Source organism: Grammomys surdaster, unplaced genomic scaffold (genome assembly GCF_004785775.1).
Source record: "Grammomys surdaster isolate TR1022 unplaced genomic scaffold, NIH_TR_1.0 278, whole genome shotgun sequence".
NCBI lineage: Eukaryota > Metazoa > Chordata > Mammalia > Rodentia > Muridae > Grammomys > Grammomys surdaster.
Genome location: NW_021604719.1, coordinates 14,678,772 through 14,694,543, shown reverse-complemented (window position 1 = coordinate 14,694,543; position 15,772 = coordinate 14,678,772). Strand labels below are relative to the sequence as shown.

Sequence of the window (15,772 nt, the reverse complement as noted above, 5' to 3'; positions counted from 1 at the left end):
CCCCCTCATTAACTCAGGTCAAAATACTTTTTTGTCTCTTCAAACTTTTATTTCAAAAGTGGTTTTAATTTTCTGCTTGATCCTATTTAGCTTTTGATCTACATCACTTTGGGGGTTGTTCTTTAAGTAAGTTCTTTGAGTTTACTTAGGAGCACACATTTCAAGTACATAGGCCATTATTCTTAGGAGCACAACGTTGATAGCCTTCAACCTTACAGAAAGTCACAGCAATGACAGGAATTTTGTTTGTACCATTGGCCAGCACCTAATGATCCTTCAGCCTCCCCGTCTCCAATGCATCCTTTGATGTCAGCGTCAAAAAAAAAGTGGTCCTTCTATGCCAAGTACACATCCCACTGATGTATTAAATAACGTCTGTGTTAGAGATAAAATGTGCTGCAGCTGTCCTCACTAAAGTAGCTACTCATCTATCACAGAAGCAAATCTTCAGTGTCAACCCCAGGCACCAAGGGGTCATGACCCCTGATGTCAGGGATCAATTGGAGACTAAATCTTTGAGGAATAATCAAGATGGAAGCAAGATGTCTAATTATTTGTATAAATGATATGTATTTTAAACTTATGTCCATATACATACATTAGCCATTTTTAAGTTCAGGACCACGAACTATACTCACGGTGAGGGACTTGCAATCTTATGCAGCCTCCCTCCCATCCATTTGTAAAACCCTTTTGATTGCCTTAAGCTGAAATCTCCTTACCACTTAGACCACTAGCTCCCCACCTAGATCTCCTGGCTCCCAACAACCACTGACTTAATTCCCATTGTTATAAGTTCGATTATTCTGGTCATCTCATGTGAGTGAGGTCATAGTGTTTCCATCCTCTTGCGACTGACTGACTTACTTTAGCCCATGTGCCTGCACCTCCCCACTTTTGTGAGGGAAAATGATACTCCGTTGTATGGACTCATCACATGGTACTATTCATTCATCTGTCACCGGGTAGTTTCTACCACTTGATCATTGCAAATGCTGCAAGCTGGAGCACTAATATACTGAACGATAATTATTGAGTGTTGGGATATTAACAAACAGGTTTTAGTAGCCATTTTAAGAGAACTTTGAGTAGTCTTTTGTTTTCTGTTACTGCTGGGACACACTACTCTGCCCTGTCGGCTGCTTGTCACATTACAAGCTTGTCACATATACGTGTCTGATACCCTCCCTAAGTGACTCAGTTATATACATTAAAAGCCCACCTAGCACTCAGATCCTACAAGCTAATAGACTCAAAGCTATACATATTAATATACAAACATAAAAATTTAGAAAAACATGCAGTTCATCCACTACTTATACTCAGGACCTTGTGCAATGATGAATCACTGTTCATTAACCAGAGAGGCTTGTGTGGGTAAACCCTAGAGTGGGCATGGGCACACATATTTACACAGCAGCCTGACGTTATATCATTTTAGATAAACAGCAGTATTCAGTTCCCCCTTACGGTCTATGATTCCCCCTTGCCATGTGGTTTTCTAGTTCAAGGTTTCTAGTACAAGGTTTGTGTTTCCTCTTGTAGAGTAGGTCTCCAATCCAAAGAGAAAGCAAATGGTTACCCCCATAAGCATAGTTCCCCTGGGACATATTTTACTTACTTAGGTCGGTCTCATTAGATCATAATATTCACAGATAAGTAAGACCATTGGTCCCTCTTCTCCCTCGGTAACCTGCATAGTGTCTTCTGGCACTATGAAAGCTAGCGGGGAGGAAGGACGTTTCCAGCTCAGTCCTAGTTGTTCTCTGTATATCACACATCCAAGATGAATAGTGTCTTTAGTAGTAGGGTCTTCTCATCTACCTCTGGTAGACAAGCACAAAGAATGACTAGCGCTTGTATTGTTTTAGAGAAGTTGGGTGGAAGCCTCCATAACTTACAACTCAGAGGTACCCCACCTATATCATTGGGGTTTTAATAACCCATAGCTTCTGGGAACAGCTTTTTCTGGCTATATGAGGTATCTCCTGTTAAACTTCTCTTTAAAACATATATATATATGACAATATGTATATATATATATAAATTTTAAATTTTGGTTATGAGATGCTATGTATGTTTATGGCTCTCTCACACCCACTGTGTTTTGATTAATCCCCTCCCTCATCTCCTCTGCATGTCTCATGATACATGCTTACATTTCAGCATCCTATCCCACCTCCATCATAATTCTAGAATGTTCTTCCTCATTCTTCTGAGGATAACTCCCATATGCAGGTTCAAGCCTAGGATGTCATTTATTTATATGAATTGTCCTGAAAATGCAAATTCATAGTGACATAGTGTTTAGAGAGCAGTTGTTGAGGATTGGGCTAGTACTAGTCATAAGGAGTGTTGGTGACGTAGCAATCATATTCCAGAACTGACTTGTGGCAATAGTTGCTCATTTCAGGTAAAATACCACAAATCATCTAACTGTGTATTTCAGACAGATTGATTTATGATATGTAATCTATACCTTAATTAAGTCGTTTGGAGAGGAAAGAAATGCAAGGGCTCTGCCAATTGTTTTATGAGTTTGCTAATTGCCCTGATGTGCAAAAGCAAGAATTAAGAGCCAGGGAGACGGTTCATCAGTTAAAGACTCTTGCTACTCCAAGCTGAAAACATGCTGGCCTGAGATTTATCTCTGGAACACACATCAAGTGGGGAGGAGAGAGCTGACTGCACAAAGATCTCTTCTCATCTCTACACGTGAGCTGTGACATACATGCCTCTCCCCTCCCACCCACATCATGCAGTTGCACACCTGCCTGCAATAAGAAAAACTAAGACAATAAATTTGAGAAATAAATATTAAATGAAATGGCATACAGTTCTCATTCAGTAGCATTTCATTTAGATGTCAGAAAATAAAAAATAACAATATTCGCATGCCACAGACTAATCATTAAGAAATTTTTAATGGTCATATCCCAAGGAGGAAGTTGCCAGTTTCTCACCCAATGACTCCAGCATACTAAGTTTATGGAACACCCCTATACTTTCCTCCCATCCTGACTCCCAATGGTTACTGGGGTGTACAATAATATTCTATTATGGTGAAACTTTTCATAAAGAGAATGCATGATCAACAAGCAATCAGTTAAAGCATTTATAGGATTCTCATTCATAGCTGAGACTCACGTAGAATTTAGGAACAGAATACTTTAACCTGACCAGGAATTTAAATTCCTCTTCAGTATGCAACATTGTTCTTGTTTTGGCTAGTGACAGTTGCAGAGCTAAGATTGAACATTTAAAACTTAAAGCTATCCAAGTGGGAAAGAAAAGTATCACCCCAATAAGATTCTGCACAGTTGGTGCAGAGGAAAGTATACGCACTAGCAGGAAGAAGTAGGAAACACATTGTTGGGAAGGGAGCCTAAGGTTACCTGCACTCTTACATTCCACCGGAAAGGCCATTTGCAAAGGACACACAGTGCCCGCTAACACACTTAGCTTTTGAGGCTTAGATTTTGAGAAGGTGCTGTGGTTACAGGGAGGGATGGGTCTCCTGCCCTGTTGGTTTGCTTGAGGATGGGTTAGAGAAAAACCCCACAGGCCTCTTCTCTGGGGATCTGAAAACCCTAAAGAATTTGAAGATACATATTTAAGCTTGCATCTCGAGAAGTCGTAATTTTACCACCATTTGGTAAGAAATGGAGTTTTCCTACATGTTCAGAACTTGATACAATTGAAAACCACAAATCCAATATTTAAAATGGCAAAATATGGGTTTTATGAAAACTTTAAAAAGTTATGACCTGGCAAATGCTTATTCATAAGGTCGGTATATCTTCCCATATACATGAAAGGATTTTCTTCAAGAATGTAGTTTGCAGCCAGTACATCTGCTGTTCTTATGAAGGATTAAAATGAGCTATCTTTGTGGATGTTAAGCTGCAAGCGTATAAAAACCTTAATCCAGCGTGTACCAAAATACCTGTTCTAGATTTTGTTTCATTATGTTGAATTTAATTATTTTCATGTTAGCTCTCAGAAGACACAGAACTTTCAAAATATCCATTTCTTATTTACAAAGAAGCCTCATTTTTCATTAAATACTTTTGTATGTGGTTTTAAGTTTTGTTTGATCATTTGCAGCCTTTATATGCTATATAATATTATACTTGTCATTCTGAATGTCATTTCATCCGAATTTGATTTTCACAGTAGAAGTTTTCTCATAGAAACCATGCCACCAATCTTTACAATGAAAGCCCAAGACATCATGTATTCCCCAAGAGTTAGTCAACGATGAGATACAGTCTTTCTGGAAAGAGAACTCTTTTCTATGGGTTTCTCTTCTGTGCTCAGGGCCAATGGGAGTCATTATGTAAGTCTGTCACTAGAAAACAGACTTTCCCCTCGTTTCTCACATCTTGCAAATCGGCATCAGTAAAACTCAAAGACTGTCTTATTGGTGATTCAGTTCTGTCTACAAGAATGCTTACTGGTTGCCTAGAATGTTTATCCAAGCAAATTTATAACATGAAGAAAGTAGGCTACAAAGACCCAGAGCCAGCCTTTGAGTCCCCTGCAGACAGATTCAGCCCTCAAGCTTTGAAATGCATGTGGAGTTCTTGAACATTTCACTAAATATGCTGAATCTTGAGCAGGGAGTCTTAAGGATGGGCTACAAAGTGACGCTAAGATCATTGGCCTTGGACCTTACACTTTGATTTGTAGGAATGACTTGGAAAGTCTTCATGAGAATAAGCACCTCATAGGAAGGTTATAGGAGTGCCTGCACATCACTCACCTATCATGCATTTACTCAGATTTGCCTCATCATCTATAGCAAGACAGTGGTCATTTGATAGTGATCAAAAAGAATGTAACATTCACTGGCCTGTAAAGAATCCATGGTTGCAGGTCTGTCTTAGCATGATTGCATGTCTTTCTTAGAATGTGTTTCTTCCTAAGTGAGCTAGCCATACAAGTGCAGTCGGATGCAGAGATGGATGTCCACTTGTTATACCTATTTATGCACTGTTTAGACTGCTCACATGTATTTTTGATACACAAATGACATCTTCATCAGGTCACTTTAGCCTTCTACACTCTTGATCATTTGGTCTGAAAAGAAAATACTTCCGGGGTAAGAAGGAGTAGAACTTAAGGCTGATGCCTTCAGAGCCCTAGTGGGGCATTTGAATGAGTGCTAAGGGTCTGGATTAAGGTAGGGAGATCCTTGGCAGGAAAGCTTCATCATATCATTTCCATGTAGCATGTTGAGTTTAGCATAACTAGAACCTTCAATTTTTCAAGAAAAGCTTGAAATACAGGTTTCTTATGAAATGTTTCATCTTTACAATGCTGACTACCAATTCCAATTCTTTTTAAAATGATCCAAGCCAAGACAACACATCTGTGTGCCATGAGCCATCCATTTGCAATGCCCAGTGCATAATCTACTGTGGTCTCTTAATACATGTCTCATGATCAGAAACTTATAAATTTTCTAAATGAAACTCAACTGTTCTTCTGTACTTAGACATTTTGCTTAGGGGGAAGAGTTTCAGGTTTCTGCATATGGTGTCTAGCATTGGTGCATCATAAAAGCCATCTTTCCCTCTCCATTCTCATTCCAGATTACAGGACAGGCCCGTGTTTCACTCAAGTCAATAATCAGATGTGCCAGAAGCAGCTGACAGGCATTGTCTGCACGAAGACACTGTGCTGTGCCACCATTGGGCGAGCCTGGGGACATCCTTGTGAAATGTGTCCAGCTCAGCCTCAGCCCTGCCGCCGGGGCTTCATCCCCAACATCCGCACCGGAGCATGTCAAGGTGAGTCAACTGTGTTTGCCACCACACATGTCACCACACATGTCACCACACATGTCACCTCTTTGATTGGAATCAGAAAACCTGGAACTCTGGAACTGTGTGTAGGAACTGTGAACACAGTACCCAATGCTCATTAGACCCTCCTCAGAGGTCTAATGAGAGATGGTTTATATTTATAGTTTACATTTTAGTGTCCAATGAAAAGTTTCAACTCTTAATATTAATGGAGAAGAAGAAAAAAGAAGGAGGAGGAGGAGAAGGAAGAGGAAGAGGAGAAAGAGGGAGGGAGAGGAGGAGGAAAAACTCTTAAAACTACCACTTAAAATATATAATGCAATGTGAGGGCAAGCTACTCCTGTCTGCATCCAGATGACACAAGTGTGCACACACATAGTTCTCCTGGAGAGACTCATTTCCTCTCTCTTCTCATCATCCATGAAGTCTTTCTCTCCAGACAATCTTCTGTGACTCCCCAGCCTTTAAGTGGCTCTGGTACATATACCAAAGGCAGATCTGAGACCTGAGGCTCCTACAGTCACAGTGCCCAACTCAAGTGACCTAGAATGGCCATTTTCTTACCAGTTAGTTCTACTAGGTTTTAGCCCACAGAGACCTTGCCATTCATTGGCTACTTTTGTGATGTCGTCTGTATTAAATCCATCTTTTGAGCTTGTAAATACTCTTTCTAGTAAGTTGTTGAATGGGGGGTTGAGATGCCTTTTGCATTATGGGTAGAAATGGTATTGTTTCTGACACATGGAATTAGAAGACCTTATTTGAAGTAAATCATGTGCAAGGTCAGAGCTTGTTTTCAGACTGAATTCCACAAGTAGTGTCAGAAGTAAACAGGACAATAGCCCACTGAGTAGATGCCATGGTGTGGTAAGCAGGCTAGTGTCCCCTATGTCAAAGTTACAGCTGAGGATGTACATGCAGCCTTAGCTCATTGAATAATAAACCATGGGTAGTCTGCACAGTTTGGTAAATCATCCATGACAGAAGCATCAAAAGAGTTTTGCTAGTTTTGTAGTGTTATTAAAGGATACAGGGATAGTACCCTAAGCTGAAAAATCAAAATTTCAAATGCTCCCCAAACCAAGAACATTTTGAGTACTGACACCAGGCCATGAACGGAAAAATTCCACTGTGACCTCATGTGATAAGACATTTTATCAAAATGTACAGAGATCAGGGCTGTAGAAACGGCTCAGCAGTTAAGGGTACTGCCGCTCTTGTAGAGAAACTAAATTCAATTCCATGAACTTACCTTAGGAAGCTCATACTGCCTGTAACTTGAGTGCCAGGCAACCAAAGGTACCTGCACCCATTTGGAGGACACACAGAAACATGCACATACAAACAAAGAAATGAGTCTTTTTAAAATGCACAGAACAATTAAAATACTGAGTAAAAATTACCTTGAAGTTCTTTGGACAAATATGGAAAACATAATGAACTGTGGTTAGAATTTTACCTCATCAGCAAGCCATCCTATGCAGGTGCTAATAGCCCAAACCCTAAAAACAACTCTGTCAGGCCATTCAAGGCAATTGTGATTAAACTGATGTTAATGAATCCTAGACTAATCATAGGAATTTTCAAGAGAGAGCTACAGGGACCTGAAGGTGATGGCAGTACAACTCCACAGATCAGAAAATGAATATTTAACAAGAATGAAGGCCGTGTCTGTTGTGGACTTACTGTGTTTTTAGTAAAAATCACAGATTAGACCTTAAAGATGAGGGTGGTGTTAAATGCTGATTTTATTATTATAACATTATATTATAATAATGAATTATATGTATATATTTATACTTATATAATTATAGATGATATATTTATATGACCAACATAATGTAATTAATATAGTATACCAATAATATCAATATTATTTATATTCTTTACTATGCATAATAAATTCACTTATTTTTCTTATGAATACTCATCAGTCTGAGGTAGATATATGTGCATTCAGGTAGATGGTACATTCTAGATAGTATTTACTGTTCTCTAGAGACATCCAAAATTACTGTGCATAGGACACCATAGACATAGATAACAATTGAAACTAAAATAATCCATTACATAGATTTTATAATAATTCTTTTTCATTATTCTACATCACTTTCCAACTTGTAATACGCTTCTTTTCTTCACTGGCTGGGTTCCCTGCCCATTGAATATAATCTTTATGAGGGCAAGAATCTCTATATCTACTAGTGTGCTTTGGGCCTCTAAGACAGTGTCTACCTAGTGTTTATGCACACACGGAAAATGCAGCAAACACTCTGTGAGCTAGGAAATGGCTGCAGGAATTAAATATCTCAAAACTTAACATTTCAAGGAAACAAATCATTCAGTTTAAAAAGTCATTCAGCCAAACTGTTGAATCTCTTCGTCTGTGTGTACGAATTTATTTTTCTTCAATGTTCTGTCAGAGAGCTTGTATTTCAAAGCACGAGTGTTAAGAAATGTGCCATCTCTGCTCAGGTTCGGTAGTCAAGGGTTAGTGATGTTTCCCAAGGCTTACTTGCTTAGTTTTGCTTCTGGAGCAGAGACAAGCGTTGGAACTTCCTTTGTCTCAAAACCCTAATGGGCTAGCTCAGCAATGGGAGCAAAATGAAATTTGCTGCGTGATTGAAATGTCTGGAAAAGCGAGATGAAAAGTTCGGCTTCATTTCAAGGTCACAGCATGCTTCGGATGTTCTCGGATATGTGTTAATCCTCAGTTTAGAATGATTGTAGACTGTATCTTTCTATGATTTCATTTTCTCCTTAAGTCCACGTTGTTTCTTGAATACTTACACCAAATTTGGGAAATGTGAGATATTAAAAAAAAAAAGCACAGTGACATACCCCCCTCTTTCATTCTCTTCCCCTCCCCTCCCCTCCCTTCCCCTCCCTCCCCCTCTCTCTCTCTCTCTCTCTCTCTCTCTCTCTCACGCACACACACACATACACATACATACAAATGGTAGTACTGGTCTCTTTTTATAGGATGTTTGAAATTGTTATAAAGTTACAAGCAAATGTCAGCTTCTTAGAAGACAATAAAAGTTGCTGAGGATAAGGAGGGGCATGGGGGAAGGGATGGTGGGAGGGGATGAGTGGGAAGTGGGCAGTGAGCGGGCTATAAGGTGAATAATAATAATTTTTAAAAGTTGCTTAACATGGGCTCCAAAACACTGATCATACCCACCAATGCAGGCAGGGTCTGATCGCCTGTTGCCCTGCAGCTAATGAAGTTTTCATTTGTCCATGGCTTAAGAAAGAACAAAGCATGGTTTTGTAACAAACAGTAACTGTGGAAAATGAGACACAGCAAAAAATTAAGATGAAACTTTAGAAAACGTATTTGTGGGGAAAACAAAAAGATTTTGTTAAGCTTTAACTGCATCTATGATAATATGCTAGACTTGGATAATCAGCATGTCAGGCGTGCACTCCTCACTCTTCACGTGGGTGCTTAGCGAGTGATCATTGACTTCCTTAACACTGAGGGCAGGGTGACCGTGTCCTGTCCTCTATGTACACGTGGTGGTGTGCGGTCTCCTTCATCCTTCGTCCACTCTTACTGGTGTGCTGTCTCCCTCCTGTATTGTACTAAGTAATCAAAGTTAATTGACATCAACCCTTAAATTTAAGCTATCATAAAACAAGTGAAGTCAAAATTTTGATAGTTCAATAAGGGGCTAGAGATATGGCTCATTAGTTACAGAACACTAGCTGTTCTTCCAGAGGACCTGGGTTCAATCCCCAGCACCGCATGGCAGCTCACAACTGTAACTCCTGTTCCAGGGGATCAGACTTCCTCACACATGAAAGCAAGACACCAATGTACATAAAATTAAAATGTCTTAGTCAGGATTTGTATTCCTGCACAAAACATCATGACCAAAAAACAATTGGGAAGGAAAGGGTTTATTCAGTCTACACTTCCACATTGCTGTTCACTACCAAAGGAAGTCAGGACTGGAACTCAAGCAGGTCAGGAAGCAGGAGCTGATGCAGAGACCATGGAGGGATGTTACTTACTGGCTTGCTTCCCCTGGCTTGCTCAGCTTGCTTTCTTATAGAACCCAGGACTACCAGCCCAGGGATGTCACTACCCACAAGGGCCCTCCCACCCTTGATCACTAATTGAGAAAATGCCTTACAGCTGGATCTCGTGGAGGCATTTCCTCAAGGGAGGCTCCTTTCTCTGTGATAACTCCAGCTTGTATCAAGTTGGCACAAAACCAGCCAGTACAAAAAATAACTTTAAAAAAATAGTTGAATTAAATCCTTCCAGTAATATTCATGAACTTCATGTCCTGTGTAAACTACTATTTGCATATATACTATTTTCTTATGGCTTGTGTTCCTTATGTACACACATGCATATATTTTAATTAGAAATGATACTTTACTTAAGATTAATATTTGACTTTTTGTGTGTTATGGTTGTAAATAAATGTATCCATTTCAAATTTTTAGTTATATTAAGCTATAAATAATACAATTAAAAATATATGTCATTGATAGTAAAGTACTGGACTTTTATATGTCTCTGCCTGTTCCAAAACTTGAAAACATGGTGATGTAATTTGTTTATTTGTTTATTAAATTGTAGTACTTGGTTGAAAGGAGATTTGGTTAGTATCTTGATTATTATAAATTAGTAAATATATTTATAGCCAAAGAACATTTATCTTGGCTGTCTACAAAGACAAAGTAATCACATAATTAATGATAAACACCTAGTAAATGCCAATCTTAAATAAATATTCTGTCAACACAAATACTATACAATCCAAAACATTACTTAAAACTCAATCACAGAAAAACTCTGTTAAAGATAGCAGGCTAATCCACTGTTCCAGCTTGGCAGAAGTACCAGGAGGATGCTTACTAAGAACAGCATACAACTCTAAATAAAATTCTGAAACGATGGTTTGGATCAGTGATGAACACTGGGAAGCCATGTGAAAACCTATACTGAGAACTGGATCCAAGGTTCCTAATGTTCCATTGAAGAAAAAAGCAATGTTCTGAAACAATCCCGAACCTCACATCTTCATAGTAACATTCACAGTAACAGATGGTGGCAGGAAAAGAAACTTAAAAGAAAAACGGGGGTAGGGAGAGGGCTAAGAGAGAAAGAACTTAAAAAAAAAGAGGCATCTGTCCATCTGAGCCAACTGAGCCCTCTCCCTAACAAGCACTTGACCAACCGAGCCCCCCCCCCTTCGCTTTTTAAAATAAGGAGATCCCCACCTTGGTTTGCGTTTCTATCCAATAACTCATAGAACAAAACACAGTATTAAAAATTCGTTTAAAAACAAATGTAGGAAGGCAGGAGAACCTCACTGGGTAAAAGTGCTTCCCTGAGTTAGGTTCTTGGAACCAACATTGGAAAGAGAGAACTGACCCCTAAAAGATGTCTTCTGTTTTCCACAGCCCCACTGTGGCAAACATGCCTGCACACACACACACACACACACACACACACACACACACACACACACAATGATGATGACGATAGTAATAGTAACATTGGGGCTGGATATGGATTTCTGGCTCAGCAACTAACAATATTGTCTGCTCTTGAGGACTGTGATTCAGTTCCCAGCACCTATCTGTAACTCCGTTTCTAGGGGAGACAGCTCCTTCTGCTGCCCTTAATAGACACTGCATGAACATAGTACACATTGGTGCAGGCAAGACACTCATAAAAAATAAAAATGAATTGAGCCTGTTTGGGGACAGAAGAACATGATTGAACATAATTGTTTTCTTGTCCTGGTCTCTATTGCCTATAAATGATCCCTTTTTTCATGTCTATACCACTGACTGCATTTTCCATATATGGGCATGAACTTAAAATGTGCCCCCGAATGGTAGTTTTTATAATGAATTTGTTCTTTTAGGACAAGAGTCCTTGGAGAAGTTGGAGAGTGCATTTTCATAAACGGTGATTAACATAGCTTTGTTACATTGTTTATAACCTTATTAGAAGGCAGTGAAGCGATTAAGTTAGGCTCATGTTTGAAACGATTTTCCTTAATTCTATGTAATGTTTGCATACAGTTTGAAATCATGCAACCTTTATAGAACGGAAAGGGATGCACATGAATTGACAGAGTGAGCAGAAACGCGTGGCACAGTCTGGGGAGTGGACACTGAACTGTTCACTGTTGCTTGTCTGAGGGTCTGAAGGTGTGGCTGGCAAGTCTGGGCTCCCCTCCTGTTTTTGCAGATGGTGCTGTGTGCTTCTAAATAGATTGTTTCCATTTTGCCTCTTTATACTTCCCTCTTTTTTTTTTAACTGCCAGCCTCATGGGACTAAAAGATACCATGTATCATTCTGCGAGAGTGTAATTAATTTTGTATTTTGAAACAAGTTCTCACTTCTTAGTCTCACTTAAAGATGTTATATTATACTCCTGACTTAATGAGGCTTTTAGAATCATGAATTCAAAATTATTCTGTTATTTGATTTTCTATATCTAAAGAATGATGTTGCCTTTTCTTCTTTAATTTGTTAATACAATGAACTATACTAAATAATATTGTAATCTACTTTTAGAGGAAAAACCTTTAAATTCCTGTAATAAACCTACTCTAACCCTGTTATATTTATTCTGTTATTTATTACTAAGTCTGACTCATGAAAGTTTGTGTGTTTATTTCAGAGAGAGATTACCTAATTCTGTTCTTTTTATTCATGTATTTCTTTTGGTAATGTCTTGGTCTGGCTTTGATGTCAGGGTGACGTTTTCTTAGTGACGTCAGCAGGACAACGTCCGTCTTTGTGCTGAAAGAATTGGAATGAAATTTCTGTCATCTTTTTCTTTAAATCTTTAATAAGCTTCAGTGGTGCATATGCTGAGGCATGAGGTGTTCTTGTGTAAATATATCAAGTTGTGTACACTTCAACATATGCACTTTAATTCTTTCCTGTCTGTCTGTCTGTCTGTCTGTCTGTCTGTCTTTCCTTCTTTCTTTGTGTTCCAGTGCTCTATCTGCATGTACACCTGCATGCAAGAGCAGCTAGTGCTCTTCACTGCTGAGCCATCTCTCCAGCCCTCTGCTTTACTCTTCATATCTGTTTGTTTTTGAGTGAGCACAGACATTTGTAACTTTCAACAGACCAAAACAGCAGATTGTCCACTGCACAGAACAGGTGGGTTTCGAGCAGGCATCTTTCCCCAGAGGAAAACATTACGGTTAAGCTGACAACAAGCACGCAGGGAGGGTCCACTTTCCTCACCCTGTTGTCTTGAGAACAACATTTCCCCCTTGTACATAAAACCAATGGATGGAGTCTGGAAGTCGATTTTGATTTTGTTTAAAATGTTTTCTCCTTGCAGATGTTGATGAATGCCAGGCGATTCCAGGGTTGTGCCAGGGGGGAAACTGTATCAACACAGTGGGCTCTTTTGAATGCAGATGCCCTGCTGGTCACAAGCAGAGTGAAACTACACAGAAATGTGAAGGTGAGAGTGTGGGGTACAAGCCTGGCACAGGAGTGCAAACCTGACGCAGGGGTCTAAGCCTGGTGTGGGGACGTAATCCTGGCATGGGGATGCAAGCCTGGTGCTGACTTTGAATAAAAAGATGCATCTGGAATAGTTAAAACTAATGACCATAATCGCGGTTCTTTATCTTAATATGAAAATGAAGGTGTAGCCCATAGCATTTGGTGTTAGGACCATATGTTGTAGCCTTAAAGGATTTGACCTGCGCAAAGGCAGGGTACATTTGATTGGTCTCCGTGGCTACAAGGCAGGGGGAGTCATTGAACCTCTGAAAATGTCTTTCACGAAGTAGGTTTTCATTTCCTCTGTGAACTTGTCTCAAGAACAGTACATTTATTGTTCTCACGTATCCATGAGCAAAGTCTGTGCCATTATTGTAAAACTTAAGGAATGTAGCTTCAAGGATTGTGTATAGTTAGAATGCCACACACACACACACACACACACACACACTCACGCAGGCACACACACGCATGCAGACACGTGCGCAATGGTATGTGTGGGTAGGTTAACGTCAGGTATCTGCCCTCATCTTCTGTCTTATTTGAGACAAGCCTTTTGGAACTCCTATCTCTGCCTTCTGTCTGCACAGCATACAGAAGTGCTTTTACATCAGCCTTTAGACGGATTCTGAAGATCTGAACTTAGGTCCTCGGGCTTGTACAACAGGCCTTTTACCCACTGAGCCACAATCTAGCCCAAAGGTAGTTTCTAAAGACAGTACCATATAAAAGACTCCAGTTGGCTATAGAAGAGCATCCTCATTCACTCTAGTTAAGACTCTTCCTGTTCTTCTTTTATAAAAGGCAGTATTTTGTGATTGTCTGCTGATCCGTTATAAAGCAGCATCCCCATCTATGTAGACAAGAAAATAAGAAAGTGAGAAATCTAGCATTTAATTGTGCAAGGTCAATGGGAGTCTAAGCACTGTGAGGAAGTAGGAGGTAGTTTGGGCATTGAAGCACACAGTAGCAAGGATTCACCACACGCAACCACAATCCCATTAATTGCTGGGTAACAACAGCCTCTATTTTCCATGTTCCTCTACTTCTTTACAGTCAGTGGGAACTCATCTTCACAGTCTGATGCGTTTAATACCATCCCCAGATAATTTCATGTCCCCCACAACAGGAAGGTAAGAGAGATGTAGTTGATTATCTTAAGGAATAAATAAGTTTCCTCTGACACTGTCTTTTAATAGTATGCAAGTGGTTTTAGCTACTTCAATACAAGATTAATTGTGAGTCTACTTGAAATGAAAAGGTTAAGAAAAACACTTGCACAATGAAGAAATATCTCAATTAGTACGGAAAGTGAATCAAACCTTAAATAGTCTGCAGAAATGGTGCTACTATTTCAAAATCCTCCTACGTTTTTGGAGGAGTTTCTTCTATTGCTTTAAAAAAAAACTTCCCTCTACTTTTAACTTCTGGAATAAACTCTAAGCTCTATCCACGCTTGAGGGAAGAGAAGCCAGCTTTTGGTTGTAGGTGAGAAGGCACAGCCACCGACTGATTCTAGTGGTTGTGACATTTCCGTTACACATCAAACAATGAGTTTCTTCTTAGTCAAAAATGGAAGAAGTCTTTCCTCCATCAAATTTCATCAAAAGAACATGCAGAGCCAAGGCAGAGCTCGGGGGAGGACAGGGCCACTCTTTATTCTTGCTCTCCTCGTTCTTGGGGAATAGGAGTTATCGATGTAACATAGGCACCACTCGGAGCCCTGAATCCAGTTGTGTCTTGGCTCACTTCCTGCCCGGGCAGCCAACTGCATTTAAACATTGCCCAGAGAGAATTAAATGATTTAGTATTTGTGATTTGTGGGAATGGAGGAATTGGAACAAGGGCTGATTAAGGCTCGAAATCTAAAGGCTCTGTGAAAGCTTTACTTGTTTATAAAGAATATTTGTTTAGATGTCTTAAAAGTAGCTATTATCAATTTTCTTTAGGTAATATTGTTTTGTATACAAAAGAGCAAGCAGTACTTATACGAAATTATTTAATTCAATTGATATCAAAGTGTACCTTGAAATACCAGAGCTGTGGCTCTACCCAATGTCAGGTTTTGAAGCCTACTCACATATAGTTTAATATAGTGTCATCGTAAGTTTAAATTTGATGGATGTTCTCAATAAGAATGAAACCACAGCATTACTCTTGCCTATCAAAATGTAGGTATTTACATTTAGTGTTAAAAATGTAAAGTGGAGTATTAGCAGATTTATTTTTGAAGCATGCCCTTCCTGTTTGTACTGTGTGAAGTTCCATGCTTTTGCTTATGTAAAAGAACCCTCTTACTTTTAAAGTTCTTCTGTCTGCTCAAAATTAAGAGGACACAGCATCCTTGGGTCTGAGTCACTGGGGATATGGTATTCTTCCTAGGAAACTGCAACTCAAGGCTGGTGGTTTTAGGTAACTGTGATGTGGCTGTTGCTTTCACATGCTTGAATTAGAT

At 39.4% G+C, this 15,772-nt stretch overlaps 1 protein-coding gene across 2 annotated transcripts in view; it reads left to right on the top strand.

Annotated features, from left to right (window-relative positions):
• The window catches only part of Fbn2 (fibrillin 2), a 214,579-nt gene that overhangs the window by 57,258 nt on the left and 141,549 nt on the right, over positions 1-15,772 (top strand). For both annotated transcript variants that reach the window (XM_028777147.1, XM_028777146.1), the window contains exons 6-7: positions 5,598-5,795; positions 13,148-13,273. In XM_028777147.1, coding sequence (XP_028632980.1) covers positions 5,598-5,795; positions 13,148-13,273 — 324 coding nt within the window. The remainder of the gene's footprint in view (positions 1-5,597; positions 5,796-13,147; positions 13,274-15,772) is intronic.